Source organism: Nasonia vitripennis, assembly GCF_009193385.2.
Source record: "Nasonia vitripennis strain AsymCx chromosome 4 unlocalized genomic scaffold, Nvit_psr_1.1 chr4_random0002, whole genome shotgun sequence".
NCBI lineage: Eukaryota > Metazoa > Arthropoda > Insecta > Hymenoptera > Pteromalidae > Nasonia > Nasonia vitripennis.
This window is the reverse complement of record NW_022279637.1, coordinates 589182-614334: the sequence shown is the minus strand read 5'-3', so window position 1 is coordinate 614334 and position 25153 is coordinate 589182. Positions and strand designations below refer to the sequence as shown.

Here is a 25153-nt window from a genome sequence, read left to right as displayed (position 1 = left end):
AAAAATCTTCCGCCGGAATATTTATTGAAATATTCATGAAATCTGCCTTTAATATTTCTTGGAAAATTCTAAAATGTTTTTTTTGATATTTCTTGATTTATTCATGTAACCTTCTACTCATATTGCGCGGAATATTGCATAGAATTATTAAAGAAATCTAACGCCGGAATATTTATTGAAATATTCATGAAATCTGGCATTAATATTTCTTGGAATATTCTAAAATGGTTTTTTGATATTTCTTGAATTATTCATGGAATCTTCCACTCATATTGCGCGGAATATTGAACAGAATTATTTCTAAAATCTTTCACCGAACGATTTACTGAAATATTCATGGAATCGTTCATCAATATTTCTTGGAAAATTCTAAATTTTTTCGGTTATATTCCTTGAATTATTCATGGAATTTTCCACTCATTTTACGCGGAATATTGCATATAATTATATCAAAAATCTTCCGCCGGAATATTTATTGAAATATTCATGAAATCTGGCATTAATATTTCTTGGAATATTCTAAAATGGTTTTTTGATATTTCTTGAATTATTCATGGAATCTTCCACTCATATTGCGCGGAATATTGAACAGAATTATTTCTAAAATCTTTCACCGAACGATTTACTGAAATATTCATGGAATCGTTCATCAATATTTCTTGGAAAATGCTAAACTTTTTCTGTTATATTCCTTGAATTATTCATGGAATTTTCCTCTCATTTTACGCGGAATATTGCATATAATTATATAAAAAATCTTCCGCCGGAATATTTATTGAAATATTCATGAAATCTGGCATTAATATTTCTTGGAATATTCTAAAATGTTTTTTTGATATTTCTTGAATTATTCATGGAACCTTCCACTCATTTTACGCGTAATATTGCATATAATTATATCAAAAATCTTCCACCGGAATATTTATTGAAATATTCATGCAATCTGCCATTAATATTTCTTGGAAAATTCTAAAATGTTTTTTTGATATTTCTTGAATTATTCATGGAACCTTACACTCATATTGCGCGGAATATTGCATGGAATTATTAAAGAAATCTACCGCCGGAATATTTATTGAAATATTCATGGAATCTGCCATTAATATTTTTTGAAAAATTCTAAAATGTTTTTTTGATATTTCTTGAATTATTCATGGAATTTTCCACACATTTTACGCGGAATATTGCACAGAATTATTTCTAAAACATTTCACTGAAGGATTTACTGAAATTTTGATGGAATCGTTCATCAATATTTCTTGGAAAATTCTAAATTTTTTCTGTTATATTCCTTGAATTATTCATGGAATTGGCCGCTCATTTTACGCGGAATATTGCATATAATTATATCAAAAATCTTCCGCCAGAATATTTATTGAAATATTCATGAAATCTGCCATTAATATTTCTTGGAAAATTCTAAAATGTTTTTTTGATATTTCTTGAATTATTCATGGAACCTTCCACTCATATTGCGTGGAATATTGCATATAATTATTTCAAAAATCTTCCGCCGGAATATTTATTGAAATATTCATGAAATCTGCCATTAATATTTCTTGGAAAATTCTAAAATGTTTTTTTGATATTTCTTGAATTATTCATGGAACCTTCCACTCATATTGCGTGGAATATTGCATAGAATTATTAAAGAAATCTACCGCCGGAATATTTATTGAAATTTTTATGAAATCTACCATTAATATTTCTTGCAAAATTCTAAAATGTTTTTTTAATATTTCTTGAATTATTCATGGAATTTTGCACTCATTTTACGCGGAATATTGCATATAATTATTTCAAAAATCTTCCGCCGGAATATTTATTGAAATATTCATGAAATCTGCCTTTAATATTTCTTGGAAAATTCTAAAATGTTTTTTTTGATATTTCTTGAATTATTTATGTAATTTTCCACTCATTTTACGCGGAATTTTGCATATAATTATATAAAAAATCTTCCGCCGGAATATTTATTGAAATATTCATGAAATCTGCCATTCATATTTCTTGGAAAATTCTAAAATGTTTTTTTGATATTTCTTGATTTATTCATGGAACCTTCTACTCATATTGCGCGGAATATTGCATAGAATTATTAAAGAAATCTACCGCCGGAATATTTATTGAAATATTCATGGAATCTGCCATTTATATTTCTTGGAAAATTCTAAAATGTTTTTTTGATATTTCTTGATTTACTCATGGAACCTTCTACTCACTATTGCGCGGAATATTGCATAGAATTATTAAAGAAATCTACCGCCGGAATATTTATTGAAATATTTATGGAATCTGCCATTAATATTTCTTGGAAAATTCTTAAATGTGTTTTTGATATTTCTTGAATTATTTATGTAATTTTCCACTCATTTTACGCGGAATATTGCATATAATTATTTCAAAAATCTTCCGCCGGAATATTTATTGAAATATTCATGAAATCTACCTTTAATATTTCTTGGAAAATTCTAAAATGTTTTTTTGATATTTCTTGAATTATTCATGGAATTGGCCACTCATTTTACGCGGAATATTGCATATAATTATATCAAAAATCTTCCGCCGGAATATTTATTGAAATATTCATGAAATCTGGCATTAATATTTCTTGGAAAATTCTTAAATGTGTTTTTGATATTTCTTGAATTATTCATGGAATTTTCCACTCATTTTACGCGGAATATTGCACTGAATTATTTCTAAAATCTTTCACTGAAAGCTTTACTGAAATTTTGATGGAATCGTTCATCAATATTTCTTGGAAAATTCTAAATTTTTTCTGTTATATTCCTTGAATTATTCATGGAATTTGCCACTCATTTTACGCGGAATATTGCATATAATTATATCAAAAATCTTCCGCCGGAATATTTATTGAAATATTCATGAAATCTGGCATTAATATTTCTTGGAATATTCTAAAATGGTTTTTTGATATTTCTTGAATTATTCATGGAATCTTCCACTCATATTGCGTAGAATATTGCATAGAATTATTAAAGAAATCTACCGCCGGAATATTTATTGAAATTTTTATGAAATCTACCATTAATATTTCTTGCAAAATTCTAAAATGTTTTTTTAATATTTCTTGAATTATTCATGGAATTTTGCACTCATTTTACGCGGAATATTGCATATAATTATTTCAAAAATCTTCCGCCGGAATATTTATTGAAATATTCATGAAATCTGCCTTTAATATTTCTTGGAAAATTCTAAAATGTTTTTTTGATATTTCTTGAATTATTCATGGAACCTTCCACTCATATTGCGTGGAATATTGCATATAATTATTTCAAAAATCTTCCGCCGGAATATTTATTGAAATATTCATGAAATCTGCCATTAATATTTCTTGGAAAATTCTAAAATGTTTTTTTGATATTTCTTGAATTATTCATGGAACCTTCCACTCATATTGCGTGGAATATTGCATAGAATTATTAAAGAAATCTACCGCCGGAATATTTATTGAAATTTTTATGAAATCTACCATTAATATTTCTTGCAAAATTCTAAAATGTTTTTTTAATATTTCTTGAATTATTCATGGAATTTTGCACTCATTTTACGCGGAATATTGCATATAATTATTTCAAAAATCTTCCGCCGGAATATTTATTGAAATATTCATGAAATCTGCCTTTAATATTTCTTGGAAAATTCTAAAATGTTTTTTTGATATTTCTTGATTTATTCATGGAACCTTCTACTCATATTGCGCGGAATATTGCATAGAATTATTAAAGAAATCTACCGCCGGAATATTTATTGATATATTCATGGAATCTGCCATTAATATTTCTTGGAAAATTCTAAAATGTTTTTTTGATATTTCTTGATTTACTCATGGAACCTTCTACTCACTATTGTGCGGAATATTGCATAGAATTATTAAAGAAATCTACCGCCGGAATATTTATTGAAATATTTATGGAATCTGCCATTAATATTTCTTGGAAATTCTTAAATGTGTTTTTGATATTTCTTGAATTATTTATGTAATTTTCCACTCATTTTCCGCGGAATATTGCATATAATTATTTCAAAAATCTTCCGCCGGAATATTTATTGAAATATTCATGAAATCTACCTTTAATATTTCTTGGAAAATTCTAAAATGTTTTTTTGATATTTCTTGAATTATTCATGGAATTGGCCACTCATTTTACGCGGAATATTGCATATAATTATATCAAAAATCTTCCGCCGGAATATTTATTGAAATATTCATGAAATCTGGCATTAATATTTCTTGGAAAATTCTTAAATGTGTTTTTGATATTTCTTGAATTATTCATGGAATTTTCCACTCATTTTACGCGGAATATTGCACTGAATTATTTCTAAAATCTTTCACTGAAAGATTTACTGAAATTTTGATGGAATCGTTCATCAATATTTCTTGGAAAATTCTAAATTTTTTCTGTTATATTCCTTGAATTATTCATGGAATTTGCCACTCATTTTACGCGGAATATTGCATATAATTATATCAAAAATCTTCCGCCGGAATATTTATTGAAATATTCATGAAATCTGGCATTAATATTTCTTGGAATATTCTAAAATGGTTTTTTGATATTTCTTGAATTATTCATGGAATCTTCCACTTATATTGCGCGGAATATTGAACAGAATTATTTCTAAAATCTTTCACCGAACGATTTACTGAAATATTCATGGAATCGTTCATCAATATTTCTTGGAAAATTCTAAATTTTTTCGGTTATATTCCTTGAATTATTCATGGAATTTTCCACTCATTTTACGCGGAATATTGCATATAATTATATCAAAAATCTTCCGCCGGAATATTTATTGAAATATTCATGAAATCTGGCATTAATATTTCTTGGAAAATTCTAAAATGTTTTTTTGATATTTCTTGAATTATTCATGGAACCTTCCACTCATATTGCGTGGAATATTGCATAGAATTATTTCAAAAATCTTCCGCCGGAATATTTATTGAAATATTCATGAAATCTGCCATTAATATTTCTTGGAAAATTCTAAAATGTTTTTTTGATATTTCTTGAATTATTCATGGAACCTTCCACTCATATTGCGTGGAATATTGCATAGAATTATTAAAGAAATCTACCGCCGGAATATTTATTGAAATTTTTATGAAATCTACCATTAATATTTCTTGCAAAATTCTAAAATGTTTTTTTAATATTTCTTGAATTATTCATGGAATTTTGCACTCATTTTACGCGGAATATTGCATATAATTATTTCAAAAATCTTCCGCCGGAATATTTATTGAAATATTCATGAAATCTGCCTTTAATATTTCTTGGAAAATTCTAAAATGTTTTTTTGATATTTCTTGAATTATTCATGGAACCTTCCACTCATATTGCGTGGAATATTGCATATAATTATTTCAAAAATCTACCGCCGGAATATTTATTGAAATATTCATGAAATCTGCCATTAATATTTCTTGGAAAATTCTAAAATGTTTTTTTGATATTTCTTGAATTATTCATGGAACCTTCCACTCATATTGCGTGGAATATTGCATAGAATTATTAAAGAAATCTACCGCCGGAATATTTATTGAAATTTTTATGAAATCTACCATTAATATTTCTTGCAAAATTCTAAAATGTTTTTTTAATATTTCTTGAATTATTCATGGAATTTTGCACTCATTTTACGCGGAATATTGCATATAATTATTTCAAAAATCTTCCGCCGGAATATTTATTGAAATATTCATGAAATCTGCCTTTAATATTTCTTGGAAAATTCTAAAATGTTTTTTTGATATTTCTTGATTTATTCATGGAACCTTCTACTCATATTGCGCGGAATATTGCATAGAATTATTAAAGAAATCTACCGCCGGAATATTTATTGATATATTCATGGAATCTGCCATTAATATTTCTTGGAAAATTCTAAAATGTTTTTTTGATATTTCTTGATTTACTCATGGAACCTTCTACTCACTATTGTGCGGAATATTGCATAGAATTATTAAAGAAATCTACCGCCGGAATATTTATTGAAATATTTATGGAATCTGCCATTAATATTTCTTGGAAAATTCTTAAATGTGTTTTTGATATTTCTTGAATTATTTATGTAATTTTCCACTCATTTTACGCGGAATATTGCATATAATTATTTCAAAAATCTTCCGCCGGAATATTTATTGAAATATTCATGAAATCTACCTTTAATATTTCTTGGAAAATTCTAAAATGTTTTTTTGATATTTCTTGAATTATTCATGGAATTGGCCACTCATTTTACGCGGAATATTGCATATAATTATATCAAAAATCTTCCGCCGGAATATTTATTGAAATATTCATGAAATCTGGCATTAATATTTCTTGGAAAATTCTTAAATGTGTTTTTGATATTTCTTGAATTATTCATGGAATTTTCCACTCATTTTACGCGGAATATTGCACTGAATTATTTCTAAAATCTTTCACTGAAAGATTTACTGAAATTTTGATGGAATCGTTCATCAATATTTCTTGGAAAATTCTAAATTTTTTCTGTTATATTCCTTGAATTATTCATGGAATTTGCCACTCATTTTACGCGGAATATTGCATATAATTATATCAAAAATCTTCCGCCGGAATATTTATTGAAATATTCATGAAATCTGGCATTAATATTTCTTGGAATATTCTAAAATGGTTTTTTGATATTTCTTGAATTATTCATGGAATCTTCCACTCATATTGCGCGGAATATTGAACAGAATTATTTCTAAAATCTTTCACCGAACGATTTACTGAAATATTCATGGAATCGTTCATCAATATTTCTTGGAAAATTCTAAATTTTTTCGGTTATATTCCTTGAATTATTCATGGAATTTTCCACTCATTTTACGCGGAATATTGCATATAATTATATCAAAAATCTTCCGCCGGAATATTTATTGAAATATTCATGAAATCTGGCATTAATATTTCTTGGAATATTCTAAAATGGTTTTTTGATATTTCTTGAATTATTCATGGAATCTTCCACTTATATTGCGCGGAATATTGAACAGAATTATTTCTAAAATCTTTCACCGAACGATTTACTGAAATATTCATGGAATCGTTCATCAATATTTCTTGGAAAATTCTAAATTTTTTCGGTTATATTCCTTGAATTATTCATGGAATTTTCCACTCATTTTACGCGGAATATTGCATATAATTATATCAAAAATCTTCCGCCGGAATATTTATTGAAATATTCATGAAATCTGGCATTAATATTTCTTGGAATATTCTAAAATGGTTTTTTGATATTTCTTGAATTATTCATGGAATCTTCCACTCATATTGCGCGGAATATTGAACAGAATTATTTCTAAAATCTTTCACCGAACGATTTACTGAAATATTCATGGAATCGTTCATCAATATTTCTTGGAAAATTCTAAATTTTTTCGGTTATATTCCTTGAATTATTCATGGAATTTTCCACTCATTTTACGCGGAATATTGCATATAATTATATCAAAAATCTTCCGCCGGAATATTTATTGAAATATTCATGAAATCTGGCATTAATATTTCTTGGAATATTCTAAAATGGTTTTTTGATATTTCTTGAATTATTCATGGAATCTTCCACTCATATTGCGCGGAATATTGAACAGAATTATTTCTAAAATCTTTCACCGAACGATTTACTGAAATATTCATGGAATCGTTCATCAATATTTCTTGGAAAATGCTAAACTTTTTCTGTTATATTCCTTGAATTATTCATGGAATTTTCCTCTCATTTTACGCGGAATATTGCATCTAATTATTTCAAAAATCTTCCGCCGGAATATTTATTGAAATATTCATGAAATCTGCCATTAATATTTCTTGGAAAATACTAAAATGTTTTTTTGATATTTCTTGAATTATTCATGGAATTTTTCACTCATTTTACGCGGAATATTGCATATAATTTATGACAAGCGATATTAGCACGTCATAAGCTCAGCATGCCGCGAGAAGAAAGACTTGTACTAAATCCACACGGTTACAGGTACCAGCGCTGGCAAGGCGGGGAGAGCCGCTGGACGACACGAGAGGGGCGGAGAGAGGGGGAGAGAGAGAGAAAATTCGGCGACACGCGACTGAGACGCGTGCCGCCAGATACGATCCGACCTTTGAACTGACTCCTCGCGAGGCGCTCTGTACTCTCGGGAGATAGCTATTAAGAGAGTGAAAGTTGAAGTGTGTGAGTGTGCGTGCGTATACGACATTGCGTCTCGCTACCGCATCCAGAACTGCACCGACGGGGTTTCGACTGTTGACAGCGAACATTAGGGCGATACCGGCTAACTGTAAGTGCCAGCTCTCTCTCTCTCTCTCTCACGCTACACTCGCCAGGGCTCTCCTTATCCTCCCTCGTACCTGCGACCTCGCTTGCTCGCATGCAAGCCCTGTAATATAGCTTATCAATAAACGATGTGACTGTCCCTCAACGTCTCGGTAGTCGTTATTTTGCGTGTTCCTACGCGTACACTTGTATCTCGCTCCATCACCGACCCAGCCGCCTCCGCGGGCTTGCGTCTCGTATATGTACGAGATCGCAGCGTAACTGGCCTGGCCGGAACCTATTCAGCACTATAGGTGCTATCCCGACGACTCTCTTTCTCGAGAGTAACGAGGTCTACGGACCTTGATTATAGCGGAGCTGGAAACTAAACAACTGCACCCAGCACACCGTTATAAATTATATCAAAAATCTTCCGCCGGAATATTTATTGAAATATTCATAAAATCTGCCATTAATATTTCTTGGAAAATTCTAAAATGTTTTTTTGATATTTCTTGAATTATTCATGGAACCTTCCACGCATTTTACGCGGAATATTGCATATAATTATCAAAAATCTTCCGCCGGAATATTTATTGAAATATTCATGAAATCTGGCATTAATATTTCTTGGAAAATTCTTAAATGTGTTTTTGATATTTCTTGAATTATTCATGGAATTTTCCACTCATTTTACGCGGAATATTGCACTGAATTATTTCTAAAATCTTTCACTGAAAGATTTACTGAAATTTTGATGGAATCGTTCATCAATATTTCTTGGAAAATTCTAAATTTTTTCTGTTATATTCCTTGAATTATTCATGGAATTTGCCACTCATTTTACGCGGAATATTGCATATAATTATATCAAAAATCTTCCGCCGGAATATTTATTGAAATATTCATGAAATCTGCCATTAATATTTCTTGGAAAATTCTAAAATGTTTTTTTGATATTTCTTGAATTATTCATGGAACCTTCCACTCATATTGCGCGGAATATTGCATAGAATTATTAAAGAAATCTACCGCCGGAATATTTATTGAAATTTTTATGAAATCTACCATTAATATTTCTTGGAAAATTCTAAAATGTTTTTTTTGATATTTCTTGAATTATTCATGGAATTGGCCACTCATTTTACGCGGAATATTGCATATAATTATATCAAAAATCTTCCGCCGGAATATTTATTGAAATATTCATGAAATCTGCCATTAATATTTCTTGGAAAATTCTAAAATGTTTTTTTGATATTTCTTGAATTATTCATGGAATTGGCCACTCATTTTACGCGGAATATTGCATATAATTATATCAAAAATCTTCCGCCGGAATATTTATTGAAATATTCATGAAATCTGCCATTAATATTTCTTGGAAAATTCTAAAATGTTTTTTTGATATTTCTTGAATTATTCATGGAACCTTCCACTCATATTGCGCGGAATATTGCATAGAATTATTAAAGAAATCTACCGCCGGAATATTTATTTAAATATTCATGGAATCTGCCATTAATATTTTTTGAAAAATTCTTAAATGTTTTTTTGATATTTCTTGAATTTTTCATGGAATTTTCCACTTATTTTACGCGGAATATTGCATATAATTATATCAACAATCTTCCGCCGGAATATTTATTGAAATATTCATGAAATCTGCCATTAATATTTCTTGGAAAATTCTAAAATGTTTTTTTGATATTTCTTGAATTATTCATGGAACCTTCCACTCATATTGCGTGGAATATTGCATATAATTATTTCAAAAATCTTCCGCCGGAATATTTATTGAAATATTCATGAAATCTGCCATTAATATTTCTTGGAAAATTCTAAAATGTTTTTTTTGATATTTCTTGAATTATTCATGGAACCTTCCACTCATATTGCGTGGAATATTGCATAGAATTATTAAAGAAATCTACCGCCGGAATATTTATTGAAATTTTTATGAAATCTACCATTAATATTTCTTGCAAAATTCTAAAATGTTTTTTTAATATTTCTTGAATTATTCATGGAATTTTGCACTCATTTTACGCGGAATATTACATATAATTATTTCAAAAATCTTCCGCCGGAATATTTATTGAAATATTCATGAAATCTGCCTTTAATATTTCTTGGAAAATTCTAAAATGTTTTTTTTGATATTTCTTGAATTATTTATGTAATTTTCCACTCATTTTACGCGGAATTTTGCATATAATTATATCAAAAATCTTCCGCCGGAATATTTATTGAAATATTCATGAAATCTGCCATTAATATTTCTTGGAAAATTCTAAAATGTTTTTTTGATATTTCTTGAATTATTCATGGAATTGGCCACTCATTTTACGCGGAATATTGCATATAATTATATCAACAATCTTCCGCCGGAATATTTATTGAAATATTCATGAAATCTGCCATTAATATTTCTTGGAAAATTCTAAAATGTTTTTTTGATATTTCTTGAATTATTCATGGAACCTTCCACTCATTTTACGCGTAATATTGCATAGAATTATTAAAGAAATCTACCACCGGAATATTTATTGAAATATTCATGGAATCTGCCATTAATATTTCTTGGAAAATTCTAAAATGTTTTTTTGATATTTCTTGAATTATTCATGGAAGTTTCCACTAATTTTACGCGGAATATTGCACAGAATTATTTGTCAAATCTTTCACCGGAATATTTATTTAAATATTCATGAAATCTGCCATTAATATTTCTTGAAAAATTCTTAAATGTGTTTTTGATATTTCTTGAATTATTCATGGAACCTTCCACTCATATTGCGCGGAATATTGCATATAATTATATCAAAAATCTTCCACCGGAATATTTATTGAAATATTCATGAAATCTGCCATTAATATTTCTTGGAAAATTCTAAAATGTTTTTTTTATATTTCTTGAATTATTCATGAAACCTTCCACTCATTTTACGCGTAATATCGCATAGAATTATTGAAGAAATCTACCACCGGAATATTTATTGAAATATTCATGGAATCTGCCATTAATATTTCTTGGAAAATTCTAAAATGTTTTTTTGATATTTCTTGAATTATTCATGGAATTTTACACTCATTTTACGCGGAATATTGCATATAATTATATCAAAAATCTTCCGCCGGAATATTTATTGAAATATTCATGAAATCTGACATTAATATTTCTTGGAAAATTCTAAAATGTTTTTTTGATATTTCTTGAATTATTCATGGAACCTTCCACTCATATTGCGCGGAATATTGCATAGAATTATTAAAGAAATCTACCGCCGGAATATTTATTTAAATATTCATGGAATCTGCCATTAATATTTTTTGAAAAATTCTTAAATGTTTTTCTTGATATTTCTTGAATTTTTCATGGAATTTTCCACTTATTTTACGCGGAATATTGCATATAATTATATCAACAATCTTCCGCCGGAATATTTATTGAAATATTCATGAAATCTATTTTAATTTGTCTGTAATCGCCTTCTTCCTGCCCTTCCCTGTTGGAAAAGGTCGATAGAAGTCGTTTAGATAACTTATCGACTTGAATAGTGAATCTTAATTTCACTTTTTGCATTAGATTTTGCATTAGATTACAGACAAAGTTGGTGACCGAGCGAAGTGAGGGTGGCAATCACACTCGTCAGATGGCCCACTTGGAACCATGGAGCACACGATACTTTCCATATTGGAAAAAGTTGATAGAATTCGATATTGATTCTCATTTTTTGCATTAGAGCCTGATAAAAACTCCAGGCAAAAAATTACAATTAAAATTGATAAAATTCAAGATGATCTTGAGTCTATTGATTTTAATTGTGATTTTTCGCATAGAGTTTTTATCGGCATGTATCGATCTTTATCGGCACGTAGTATATCGACTTATATCGTATTTCATCAAGCCCTATAATGCAAAAATTGGTATTAAGATTCACCATTAGAGCCGATAAAAAATCTTATCGACTTCTATCTTTCTCAAACGGCTTTTCCCAGCAGGGTTTTGTTGAATACCTGTACTGGAAGTTCGTTTTAGAAGGCATGTAATGAAGGGCAAAAAGTCTTGAAATATCTTGAAAAATTTTAAAATGTTTTTTAAACGTATTAAAAGTTTTAAAAAAGAAACGCAAAAAATATTTTAAAAATATTACTAAAATATTTTAATAACTTTTATAAACATTTTAAAATATTATGAAAACATTTCGAAATCTTTCTAAAATATTTGTACGTGGATCAATAAATAACTGTTATAGAATAATTTAAAAATATCTAATAAATGTTTTCAAATATCTTGAAACATTTTAAAATGTTTTTAAAACGTATTAAAAGTTTTAAAAAAGAAACGCAAAAAATATTTTAAAAATATTACTAAAATATTTTAATAACTTCTATAAACATTTTAAAATATTATAAAAACAGTTTTAAAATCTTTTTAAAATATTTGATAATTGATTAACAAATAAATAGTTTAAAATATTTTCACAATATTCTATAAATGTTTTAAAAGGTATTAAAATGTTTTAAAATATTTTAAAAATGTTTAAAAAATATGTTAGATATATTATATTAAAATATTTCTGCGAAATATTTTTACCCTAGGACAAATAAGATTGTAACAATATTTTATAAATATGCTTGAAATAATTGCAGAAATATTTCATTCATGATATAAAATATTTTAAAAATATTTTTATAATGTTTTTGTGCTATTAGGGATTGCATAGAATTATTAAAGAAATCTACCGCCGGAATATTTATTGAAATTTTTATGAAATCTACCATTAATATTTCTTGCAAAATTCTAAAATGTTTTTTTAATATTTCTTGAATTATTCATGGAATTTTGCACTCATTTTACGCGGAATATTGCATATAATTATTTCAAAAATCTTCCGCCGGAATATTTATTGAAATATTCATGGAATCTGCCATTAATATTTTTTGAAAAATTCTTAAATGTTTTTTTGATATTTCTTGAATTATTCATGGAATTGGCCACTCATTTTACGCGGAATATTGCATATAATTATATCAACAATCTTCCGCCGGAATATTTATTGAAATATTCATGAAATCTGCCATTAATATTTCTTGGAAAATTCTAAAATGTTTTTTTGATATTTCTTGAATTATTCATGGAACCTTCCACTCATTTTACGCGTAATATTGCATAGAATTATTAAAGAAATCTACCACCGGAATATTTATTGAAATATTCATGGAATCTGCCATTAATATTTCTTGGAAAATTCTAAAATGTTTTTTTGATATTTCTTGAATTATTCATGGAAGTTTCCACTAATTTTACGCGGAATATTGCACAGAATTATTTGTCAAATCTTTCACCGGAATATTTATTTAAATATTCATGAAATCTGCCATTAATATTTCTTGAAAAATTCTTAAATGTGTTTTTGATATTTCTTGAATTATTCATGGAACCTTCCACTCATATTGCGCGGAATATTGCATATAATTATATCAAAAATCTTCCACCGGAATATTTATTGAAATATTCATGAAATCTGCCATTAATATTTCTTGGAAAATTCTAAAATGTTTTTTTTATATTTCTTGAATTATTCATGAAACCTTCCACTCATTTTACGCGTAATATCGCATAGAATTATTGAAGAAATCTACCACCGGAATATTTATTGAAATATTCATGGAATCTGCCATTAATATTTCTTGGAAAATTCTAAAATGTTTTTTTGATATTTCTTGAATTATTCATGGAATTTTACACTCATTTTACGCGGAATATTGCATATAATTATATCAAAAATCTTCCGCCGGAATATTTATTGAAATATTCATGAAATCTGACATTAATATTTCTTGGAAAATTCTAAAATGTTTTTTTGATATTTCTTGAATTATTCATGGAACCTTCCACTCATATTGCGCGGAATATTGCATAGAATTATTAAAGAAATCTACCGCCGGAATATTTATTTAAATATTCATGGAATCTGCCATTAATATTTTTTGAAAAATTCTTAAATGTTTTTCTTGATATTTCTTGAATTTTTCATGGAATTTTCCACTTATTTTACGCGGAATATTGCATATAATTATATCAACAATCTTCCGCCGGAATATTTATTGAAATATTCATGAAATCTGCCATTAATATTTCTTGGAAAATTCTAAAATGTTTTTTTGATATTTCTTGAATTATTCATGGAACCTTCCACTCATATTGCGTGGAATATTGCATATAATTATTTCAAAAATCTTCCGCCGGAATATTTATTGAAATATTCATGAAATCTGCCATTAATATTTCTTGGAAAATTCTAAAATGTTTTTTTTGATATTTCTTGAATTATTCATGGAACCTTCCACTCATATTGCGTGGAATATTGCATAGAATTATTAAAGAAATCTACCGCCGGAATATTTATTGAAATTTTTATGAAATCTACCATTAATATTTCTTGCAAAATTCTAAAATGTTTTTTTAATATTTCTTGAATTATTCATGGAATTTTGCACTCATTTTACGCGGAATATTACATATAATTATTTCAAAAATCTTCCGCCGGAATATTTATTGAAATATTCATGAAATCTGCCTTTAATATTTCTTGGAAAATTCTAAAATGTTTTTTTTGATATTTCTTGAATTATTCATGGAATTGGCCACTCATTTTACGCGGAATATTGCATATAATTATATCAACAATCTTCCGCCGGAATATTTATTGAAATATTCATGAAATCTGCCATTAATATTTCTTGGAAAATTCTAAAATGTTTTTTTGATATTTCTTGAATTATTCATGGAACCTTCCACTCATTTTACGCGTAATATTGCATAGAATTATTAAAGAAATCTACCACCGGAATATTTATTGAAATATTCATGGAATCTGCCATTAATATTTCTTGGAAAATTCTAAAATGTTTTTTTGATATTTCTTGAATTATTCATGGAAGTTTCCACTAATTTTACGCGGAATATTGCACAGAATTATTTGTCAAATCTTTCACCGGAATATTTATTTAAATATTCATGAAATCTGCCATTAATATTTCTTGAAAAATTCTTAAATGTGTTTTTGATATTTCTTGAATTATTCATGGAACCTTCCACTCATATTGCGCGGAATATTGCATATAATTATATCAAAAATCTTCCACCGGAATATTTATTGAAATATTCATGAAATCTGCCATTAATATTTCTTGGAAAATTCTAAAATGTTTTTTTTATATTTCTTGAATTATTCATGAAACCTTCCACTCATTTTACGCGTAATATCGCATAGAATTATTGAAGAAATCTACCACCGGAATATTTATTGAAATATTCATGGAATCTGCCATTAATATTTCTTGGAAAATTCTAAAATGTTTTTTTGATATTTCTTGAATTATTCATGGAATTTTACACTCATTTTACGCGGAATATTGCATATAATTATATCAAAAATCTTCCGCCGGAATATTTATTGAAATATTCATGAAATCTGACATTAATATTTCTTGGAAAATTCTAAAATGTTTTTTTGATATTTCTTGAATTATTCATGGAACCTTCCACTCATATTGCGCGGAATATTGCATAGAATTATTAAAGAAATCTACCGCCGGAATATTTATTTAAATATTCATGGAATCTGCCATTAATATTTTTTGAAAAATTCTTAAATGTTTTTCTTGATATTTCTTGAATTTTTCATGGAATTTTCCACTTATTTTACGCGGAATATTGCATATAATTATATCAACAATCTTCCGCCGGAATATTTATTGAAATATTCATGAAATCTATTTTAATTTGTCTGTAATCGCCTTCTTCCTGCCCTTCCCTGTTGGAAAAGGTCGATAGAAGTCGATTAGATAACTTATCGACTTGAATAGTGAATCTTAATTTCACTTTTTGCATTAGATTTTGCATTAGATTACAGACAAAGTTGGTGACCGAGCGAAGTGAGGGTGGCAATCACACTCGTCAGATGGCCCACTTGGAACCATGGAGCACACGATACTTTCCATATTGGAAAAAGTTGATAGAATTCGATATTGATTCTCATTTTTTGCATTAGAGCCTGATAAAAACTCCAGGCAAAAAATTACAATTAAAATTGATAAAATTCAAGATGATCTTGAGTCTATTGATTTTAATTGTGATTTTTCGCATAGAGTTTTTATCGGCATGTATCGATCTTTATCGGCACGTAGTATATCGACTTATATCGTATTTCATCAAGCCCTATAATGCAAAAATTGGTATTAAGATTCACCATTAGAGCCGATAAAAAATCTTATCGACTTCTATCTTTCTCAAACGGCTTTTCCCAGCAGGGTTTTGTTGAATACCTGTACTGGAAGTTCGTTTTAGAAGGCATGTAATGAAGGGCAAAAAGTCTTGAAATATCTTGAAAAATTTTAAAATGTTTTTTAAACGTATTAAAAGTTTTAAAAAAGAAACGCAAAAAATATTTTAAAAATATTACTAAAATATTTTAATAACTTTTATAAACATTTTAAAATATTATGAAAACATTTCGAAATCTTTCTAAAATATTTGTACGTGGATCAATAAATAACTGTTATAGAATAATTTAAAAATATCTAATAAATGTTTTCAAATATCTTGAAACATTTTAAAATGTTTTTAAAACGTATTAAAAGTTTTAAAAAAGAAACGCAAAAAATATTTTAAAAATATTACTAAAATATTTTAATAACTTCTATAAACATTTTAAAATATTATAAAAACAGTTTTAAAATCTTTTTAAAATATTTGATAATTGATTAACAAATAAATAGTTTAAAATATTTTCACAATATTCTATAAATGTTTTAAAAGGTATTAAAATGTTTTAAAATATTTTAAAAATGTTTAAAAAATATGTTAGATATATTATATTAAAATATTTCTGCGAAATATTTTTACCCTAGGACAAATAAGATTGTAACAATATTTTATAAATATGCTTGAAATAATTGCAGAAATATTTCATTCATGATATAAAATATTTTAAAAATATTTTTATAATGTTTTTGTGCTATTAGGGATTGCATAGAATTATTAAAGAAATCTACCGCCGGAATATTTATTGAAATTTTTATGAAATCTACCATTAATATTTCTTGCAAAATTCTAAAATGTTTTTTTAATATTTCTTGAATTATTCATGGAATTTTGCACTCATTTTACGCGGAATATTGCATATAATTATTTCAAAAATCTTCCGCCGGAATATTTATTGAAATATTCATGGAATCTGCCATTAATATTTTTTGAAAAATTCTTAAATGTTTTTTTGATATTTCTTGAATTATTCATGGAATTGGCCACTCATTTTACGCGGAATATTGCATATAATTATATCAACAATCTTCCGCCGGAATATTTATTGAAATATTCATGAAATCTGCCATTAATATTTCTTGGAAAATTCTAAAATGTTTTTTTGATATTTCTTGAATTATTCATGGAACCTTCCACTCATTTTACGCGTAATATTGCATAGAATTATTAAAGAAATCTACCACCGGAATATTTATTGAAATATTCATGGAATCTGCCATTAATATTTCTTGGAAAATTCTAAAATGTTTTTTTGATATTTCTTGAATTATTCATGGAAGTTTCCACTAATTTTACGCGGAATATTGCACAGAATTATTTGTCAAATCTTTCACCGGAATATTTATTTAAATATTCATGAAATCTGCCATTAATATTTCTTGAAAAATTCTTAAATGTGTTTTTGATATTTCTTGAATTATTCATGGAACCTTCCACTCATATTGCGCGGAATATTGCATATAATTATATCAAAAATCTTCCACCGGAATATTTATTGAAATATTCATGAAATCTGCCATTAATATTTCTTGGAAAATTCTAAAATGTTTTTTTTATATTTCTTGAATTATTCATGAAACCTTCCACTCATTTTACGCGTAATATCGCATAGAATTATTGAAGAAATCTACCACCGGAATATTTATTGAAATATTCATGGAATCTGCCATTAATATTTCTTGGAAAATTCTAAAATGTTTTTTTGATATTTCTTGAATTATTCATGGAATTTTACACTCATTTTACGCGGAATATTGCATATAATTATATCAAAAATCTTCCGCCGGAATATTTATTGAAATATTCATGAAATCTGACATTAATATTTCTTGGAAAATTCTAAAATGTTTTTTTGATATTTCTTGAATTATTCATGGAACCTTCCACTCATATTGCGCGGAATATTGCATAGAATTATTAAAGAAATCTACCGCCGGAATATTTATTTAAATATTCATGGAATCTGCCATTAATATTTTTTGAAAAATTCTTAAATGTTTTTCTTGATATTTCTTGAATTTTTCATGGAATTTTCCACTTATTTTACGCGGAATATTGCATATAATTATATCAACAATCTTCCGCCGGAATATTTATTGAAATATTCATGAAATCTATTTTAATTTGTCTGTAATCGCCTTCTTCCTGCCCTTCCCTGTTGGAAAAGGTCGATAGAAGTCGATTAGATAACTTATCGACTTGAATAGTGAATCTTAATTTCACTTTTTGCATTAGATTTTGCATTAGATTACAGACAAAGTTGGTGACCGAGCGAAGTGAGGGTGGCAATCACACTCGTCAGATGGCCCACTTGGAACCATGGAGCACACGATACTTTCCATATTGGAAAAAGTTGATAGAATTCGATATTGATTCTCATTTTTTGCATTAGAGCCTGATAAAAACTCCAGGCAAAAAATTACAATTAAAATTGATAAAATTCAAGATGATCTTGAGTCTATTGATTTTAATTGTGATTTTTCGCATAGAGTTTTTATCGGCATGTATCGATCTTTATCGGCACGTAGTATATCGACTTATATCGTATTTCATCAAGCCCTATAATGCAAAAATTGGTATTAAGATTCACCATTAGAGCCGATAAAAAATCTTATCGACTTCTATCTTTCTCAAACGGCTTTTCCCAGCAGGGTTTTGTTGAATACCTGTACTGGAAGTTCGTTTTAGAAGTATAGCTGTTGCGTATTATTGAGAGCTCTCTCTTTCACTACAATACGAAGCTACTACGTATTATCGGGAGCTCTCCCTCTCTTCCTCTCTCTCTCTCTCTCTCTCTCTCTCTTTCTCTCTCTCTCTCTCTCTCTCTCTCTCTCTCTATCTCTCTCTCTCTCTCTCTATCTCTCGTACGCTGCATGTCGTCAATGAGAATCGTAAATTAATTTGCACGGCTAGCGTGCAACGTTTTGGGAGCGTGGTAACGTCAGCGGCTGATGAGTGCATCACGTTACAGTACGCTGTAATTGCTGTTATTCGTTAGCTTATAATGCATTGCGAAAAATATCTGTCGTTGTTACACGCCAGTAGAATGTATAGATGTCTGCGGGAATGGTAGCGTGAGCGAGCGAATGGGAAGCATAGAGCTGTCTCTAAGAGGCTATTTAAGTATCTCTGAGACCAGAGTTTATGCGCAAAATATTTGGCTAAACGAGAGAAAAAACTCGAACGCACTGAAGTGACAGCAGTCAATAATAAAGCAATAACAGGATGTTTCAAGTATAAAGATGCTCGCGAAAAAAAAGTGAATGCAACTTGATCGCTTTATCTCTCCGCGCGAGTCATCATCTACATGCTAATCGATTGACGTTTCACTGACGCAAGCATCATACGCTTCTAAAATCTGTAGACCCTCTGACCTCGAACGTCCTCCTGGAGACAGCACGCTGCCAGGAGTTCACATTGAACAGCACACTGCCAGGACTTAACCTTGAACAGCACGCTTCCGGGAGTATACCTCAGATTGCGGGGAGTATACCCCAGGCATTACGCTGTCGGGAGTATACACATCCTTGGACCGCGTGAATTTTCCCTATCCCTCGGAGACATTTTTTTTTTCACTTAAGTAAGGCTGGTTCTGCCTCCCCCCACCACCAAACATCTAGAGGCTTCTAGAGGCTTCTAGAATATTCTAGAAGCTTCTAGCACGCATTCTCACCTGTACAGGTGAGTTAATTGAAAAAGTGGGGACGCTGTATTCATATGTAAAAGTTAAGTAGTGGGGGGAGGCAGAACCAGCCTTGCTTACCTACTATTATATTTCCGAAATCTTTCACAGAAATGTTTCATTAAATATACATGGAATCGTCCCCTTACGAAAAAATCCCGTAGGATATTATTACGAAAGTTAAGCAGCGTAACTTGGTGTTCGTGGATGGGTGAACGCTGTGTAAAAATAGAAAAAACGCGGTAAGTACTTTTTTACTTTATTTTATTTTTACAGATAATATACATGCGTAAAAAATAGATTATAATTAATAACATTTTTTTAATTCTTTCAATTAAGAAATAAATACGTAATAAATTACATAATCAAAGTGTTATATATATATATATATATATATATATATATATATATATATATCGTCGTCTGACCTTTGAAATTTTTGAATTTTTGAAAAATTTTCAATTTTTTGAAGTCCTATAAACTGTGTAACAACGTAGACTTAAGGGTAACAATTTCAGACCCGTCTCAACGATCGCAAAAGCGAACAGCGCCCCTCCACTGAACCCATAAAGTCGACAGTCACAACAAGTTTGTAACACAAAAAGTTCAAATGAAAAGCTATATACAAGACAAAAGCTAATATGACAATACAAACTAAAATAAAAATTAAAGATCATCAAATTTCAAAGGCCAGAGCAGACTGAGGAATCAAAACAATTTCCCGGCTATTTATACATATTGGTACGAATGCGCAGATTACATTTGTGAATATCAGAAATATGTATAAATATATATTTTGATTTGGTGGTTGTATAATGTCCGCCATTTTGGATCCACCATTTCGAACTTTGAAATGTCGAGGTTAAAATAAGATTCAGTGACCCTGAAAACCCCCATATCGATACTTTAAACTGATCAAAAATCATTTGTTGCGGTAAAATGGGTTTGGTTGAGGTATAATGTCCACCATTTTGATTCCGCCATTTTTGATTTTGGAATTCCATCAGCATTGTCAATAATATGTCCTATCATGAGTTGTACATGCTTTTTGGTGGGATATTTCACAAATTAGAACATTTTTACTATTGTTTTTGTTGAATGTGCTATGAAAATGTGGGTTTCAGGCTCCATATTTTATGCGCCACATTGGATTTTTGAAAGGGCCAGAACTTTTTCAAAAGCCCTTGACCAGACGATCATTTTGAGACCTCAAACGTCTTGTTAGGTTAACCCAAATTTTGGGTGCACTGATGGTCCGGTTGACGTGAAACGTCCCATATATATATATATATATATATATATATATATATATATATATATATATATATGCGTGAAAGTTGTTTCATTGATCAGTCTGCTCGAATCTTTCGATATAGTATGATCAATAAATCATAAACATTTTGTACGATAATATTCCTATAAGTTTATGTGTAATATTTTTTAATATAGTATTTGACGCAGAAAATCATAGTGTCAAAGCCGACTAAACTTTGGAAGGCAGTGTAAGTTAAATATATATATTTATACATATTTCTGATATTCACAAATGTAATCTGCGCATTCGTACCAATATGTATAAATAGCCGGGAAATTGTTTTGATCGTTCAGTCTGCTCTGGCCTTTGAAATTTGATGATCTTATTAATTGTCATATTAGCTTTTGTCTTGTATATAGCTTTTCATTTGAACTTTTTGTGTTACAAACTTGTTGTGACTGTCGACTTTATGGGTTCAGTGGAGGGGCGCTGTTCGCTTTTGCGATCGTTGAGACGGGTCTGAAATTGTTACCCTTAAGTCTACGTTGTTACACAGTTTATAGGACTTCAAAAAATTCAAATGTGATAAGAATTATACTAATAGATATAAATATGTCAGTTATTGAGAAACGATATGAATGGCTTCACGGCACACAGGAATATTTAATTAACCCGAAATTATTAAGGCCCAAACATTTTAAGGTTATAAATTTTAAGATCCAAAACTGTTAAGGCCCAAAAATATTTGAGGCCCAAAAATTGTAAGGCCTAAAATTATATCCTACATGTTAAGTTATTGGGAAAAGATGTGAAAGGCTTCACGGCACACGGAGACATTAAGCAGTTTAATATAATAGTAGAAGTAGATATTTTATAGCATCGTCTGCCTTAAATCCGCCAAGACACGCTTTTCCGTGTCATATAAACAGTTGTTTTTGGTACCGTAAGGTTAGCACTGTCACGGTGCCAGAAAGGACTACTTACGGTACGGGAAAGCGTGTCTTAAATGCGGATTGAAGTCACGCTGTGCTATAATATAATTTTTGCACAGCAGGCGTAAAACCTTACACCCTTGCGTGATCAGCACTCATGGGTGTAAAATTTTACCCTTCTGTAACAAAAATTGCTATTTTGTAACACACATGCATGATTTTTGTGTTCCCTAAAAATATGGACAAAAGTAGTAATTAGCTATACCGGCAGACGATAAAAGTAGTGAAATAAAAGTATCCATAACAAGTGATCAAACTCGAAAGCGGTAATCGAAAAATATTTTTCTAACAACGTGTGTAAAATATGCATACATTTCTAATTTTTTGAGAAACAAACGAAAATTTGTATTATGAGTTACAGAAAACATGGTGTGTGTGCATGCCCCTAGGCTCGGCGTTCGCTTCGAAAACAAACTCTGCTAGCCCCTTAACTTCACTAACAGTTATAGAGTTTTCGAAGCGGATGCCAAGTTATGGAAGCATTCTTCTCAGATATCGATATCGCGTATGCATGCTATTACAATATAAATTAAACTAAAGCATTACTGACTACCCAGTCCTTGTTATCTAATCTATTTCTTATTCATCTTGTATCATAATTGATCTCAAATGAAAAGAAGAAATTTTTGAATTATAGGTGACATTTATTCAAAGTAAGGGTGGTTCTACTTTCCATGACATGGTCTACAATGCCCTAGGTGCCGTCATGCCTGATAAAGTTGCCTGTAAATACAGCTTCTACGGACAGCAAAAGAAGGAAGCGTTAAAGGACCTTACTTTATGCAGCTGCATATTTAGTAAGTCATTTGAATATAATTTTTAACCTACTAGTGACATTTTGCGCGCTTCGTGCGAGCAACTGCTTTTATTTGTATGCTTTTTGGACATGTCTTAAATTTTGAGGTTATAATTTCTCAATTTAGAAATATTGTTTCAATTAATATAAAATTAAAATGTATTAGTTAATGTATTAATTGTTTTATTATTTATTTGATTTGCTTTTATATCATAAATAACTTTGTAAAAATTAAATCTATTTTAATTCGTAAATACTTTCTAAATTTTGTATTTTCGCGCTCTTTTAAAAGCAGCCAATCAAATCTCGTTTTTGTCGGCTTCACTTTTCTCCTATCTCTTTTTTAAGAAGGGATTTTAAAGTCAGTTAATAAAATAACAGCTATCATACTACGAACATTTATTTCAACCTCTTAATGACTCATAAAATATTTAATTTTCTACTCTAAAAAAGAAATGATAATTTTTTTAATTTTTCATTGCTCTTAGTAACGATTTAATTCTCGATTTTTCATTGATTGTTCGTTTTTGCGCAAAAGTTCTACGTACACATAAATTCCTAACGTTAAGAATAAAAAATCTAATATATTATGCTTTGATAATACAAATTTTTGTAAACAAACATATAGGTATTTAAATAAATGTTGTAATTGTTTAGTTGCAGTTAAAGGGAAATTCCCGACGACTGGGACAGATGACGAAATAAAGAAAAGCATTAAGATGCGTTTGGACATGACTACTACACGGGTTAAATGTGCGGAAACGTAACTGCTATGTATAAAGATCTCAGAAGAGCATACGTGATTTGATAATAATATTATAATATATATTTCAGTGCCGGACAAATACGATCAAAGTCGTTCATGCCGGTGTTACCTGAGCTCGATGAAGAGGGGCAGGAAAGTGATAAGGAGTAGATAAAATTATTATTAAAAGAAAAAAATTATTCAAAGTATTATTGAAAAACTGTAATAATCATAAGTTAAATAAATAGAATATGTCTATTTTCAAAAAACAATTTTTTCCATTCTCATCTCCGTCAAAAACGTATAGCTGTAAAAAAAGCTATAAATATAGTATAAATATAATATAGCTAAAAAATTCAAACCAATACAGCTGGAATCCAGATAAAATTTGCTGGATTTATGACTATATTTATAGCTATTTTTTTAAAGCTATATGTTTTTGACGCAGATTCCATAATCATTTCCTGAAATATTCCAAATTTATTCCACCAAAAATATTCCATGCATATACTACAAAAATATCACATAATTATTTCACTGAAATACTCTATAATGTTTTCTCAGAAATATTACTTAAAATAATACTGAAAGATTTGTGAAATATTACATATACATCAGACTTTCCACAGAATATTCCACACATATATTTCAGAAATATTTCAGCATTATTTCACTGTAATATACCGTGAAATATGTACGAAAGATCTAGCAAAGGTTCTCATAAATATTCCACAAATATACTTCATAAATATTCCGTAAATTTTCCGACGGAATATTCCACGAAATATTGTCGAAAGATTTATGAAATATAAATCGGACTTTTCACAGAATATTTCACACATATATTTCATCATCATTTCACTGAAATATACCGTGAAATATGTATGAAATATTTAGCAAATATTACATGCAAGAAGGTTCTCATAAATATTCCACAAATATATTTCATAAATATTCCGAAAATATTCCATTGAAATAATTCATTGGAATCTTTCATAAAGATTACGTGAAATATTCCAATGTTAGCCATTTTGCGGACATACT

At 28.8% G+C, this 25153-nt stretch overlaps 1 protein-coding gene across 1 annotated transcript; it reads left to right on the top strand.

Moving 5' to 3' along the window:
- The first annotated feature begins 23161 nt into the window (after window positions 1-23161).
- LOC116417010 lies at window positions 23162-24280 on the top strand. Its single transcript, XM_031928034.1, has 3 exons — window positions 23162-23365; window positions 24022-24127; window positions 24199-24280. Exons 1-3 carry the CDS (start codon window positions 23248-23250, stop codon window positions 24278-24280), a joined length of 306 nt encoding a protein of 101 aa, XP_031783894.1. The 5' UTR covers window positions 23162-23247.
- The last annotated feature ends 873 nt before the right edge of the window (window positions 24281-25153 follow it).

Coding starts and splice junctions, on each gene's coding strand:
- LOC116417010 (XM_031928034.1), top strand. CDS start 23,248: ATGGTCTACAATGCCCTAGGTGCCGTCATGCCTGATAAAGTTGCCTGT. Junction 23,366..24,021: donor TTTATGCAGCTGCATATTTA/GTAAGTCATTTG, acceptor GTAATTGTTTAG/TTGCAGTTAAAGGGAAATTC. Junction 24,128..24,198: donor CGGGTTAAATGTGCGGAAAC/GTAACTGCTATG, acceptor TATATATTTCAG/TGCCGGACAAATACGATCAA.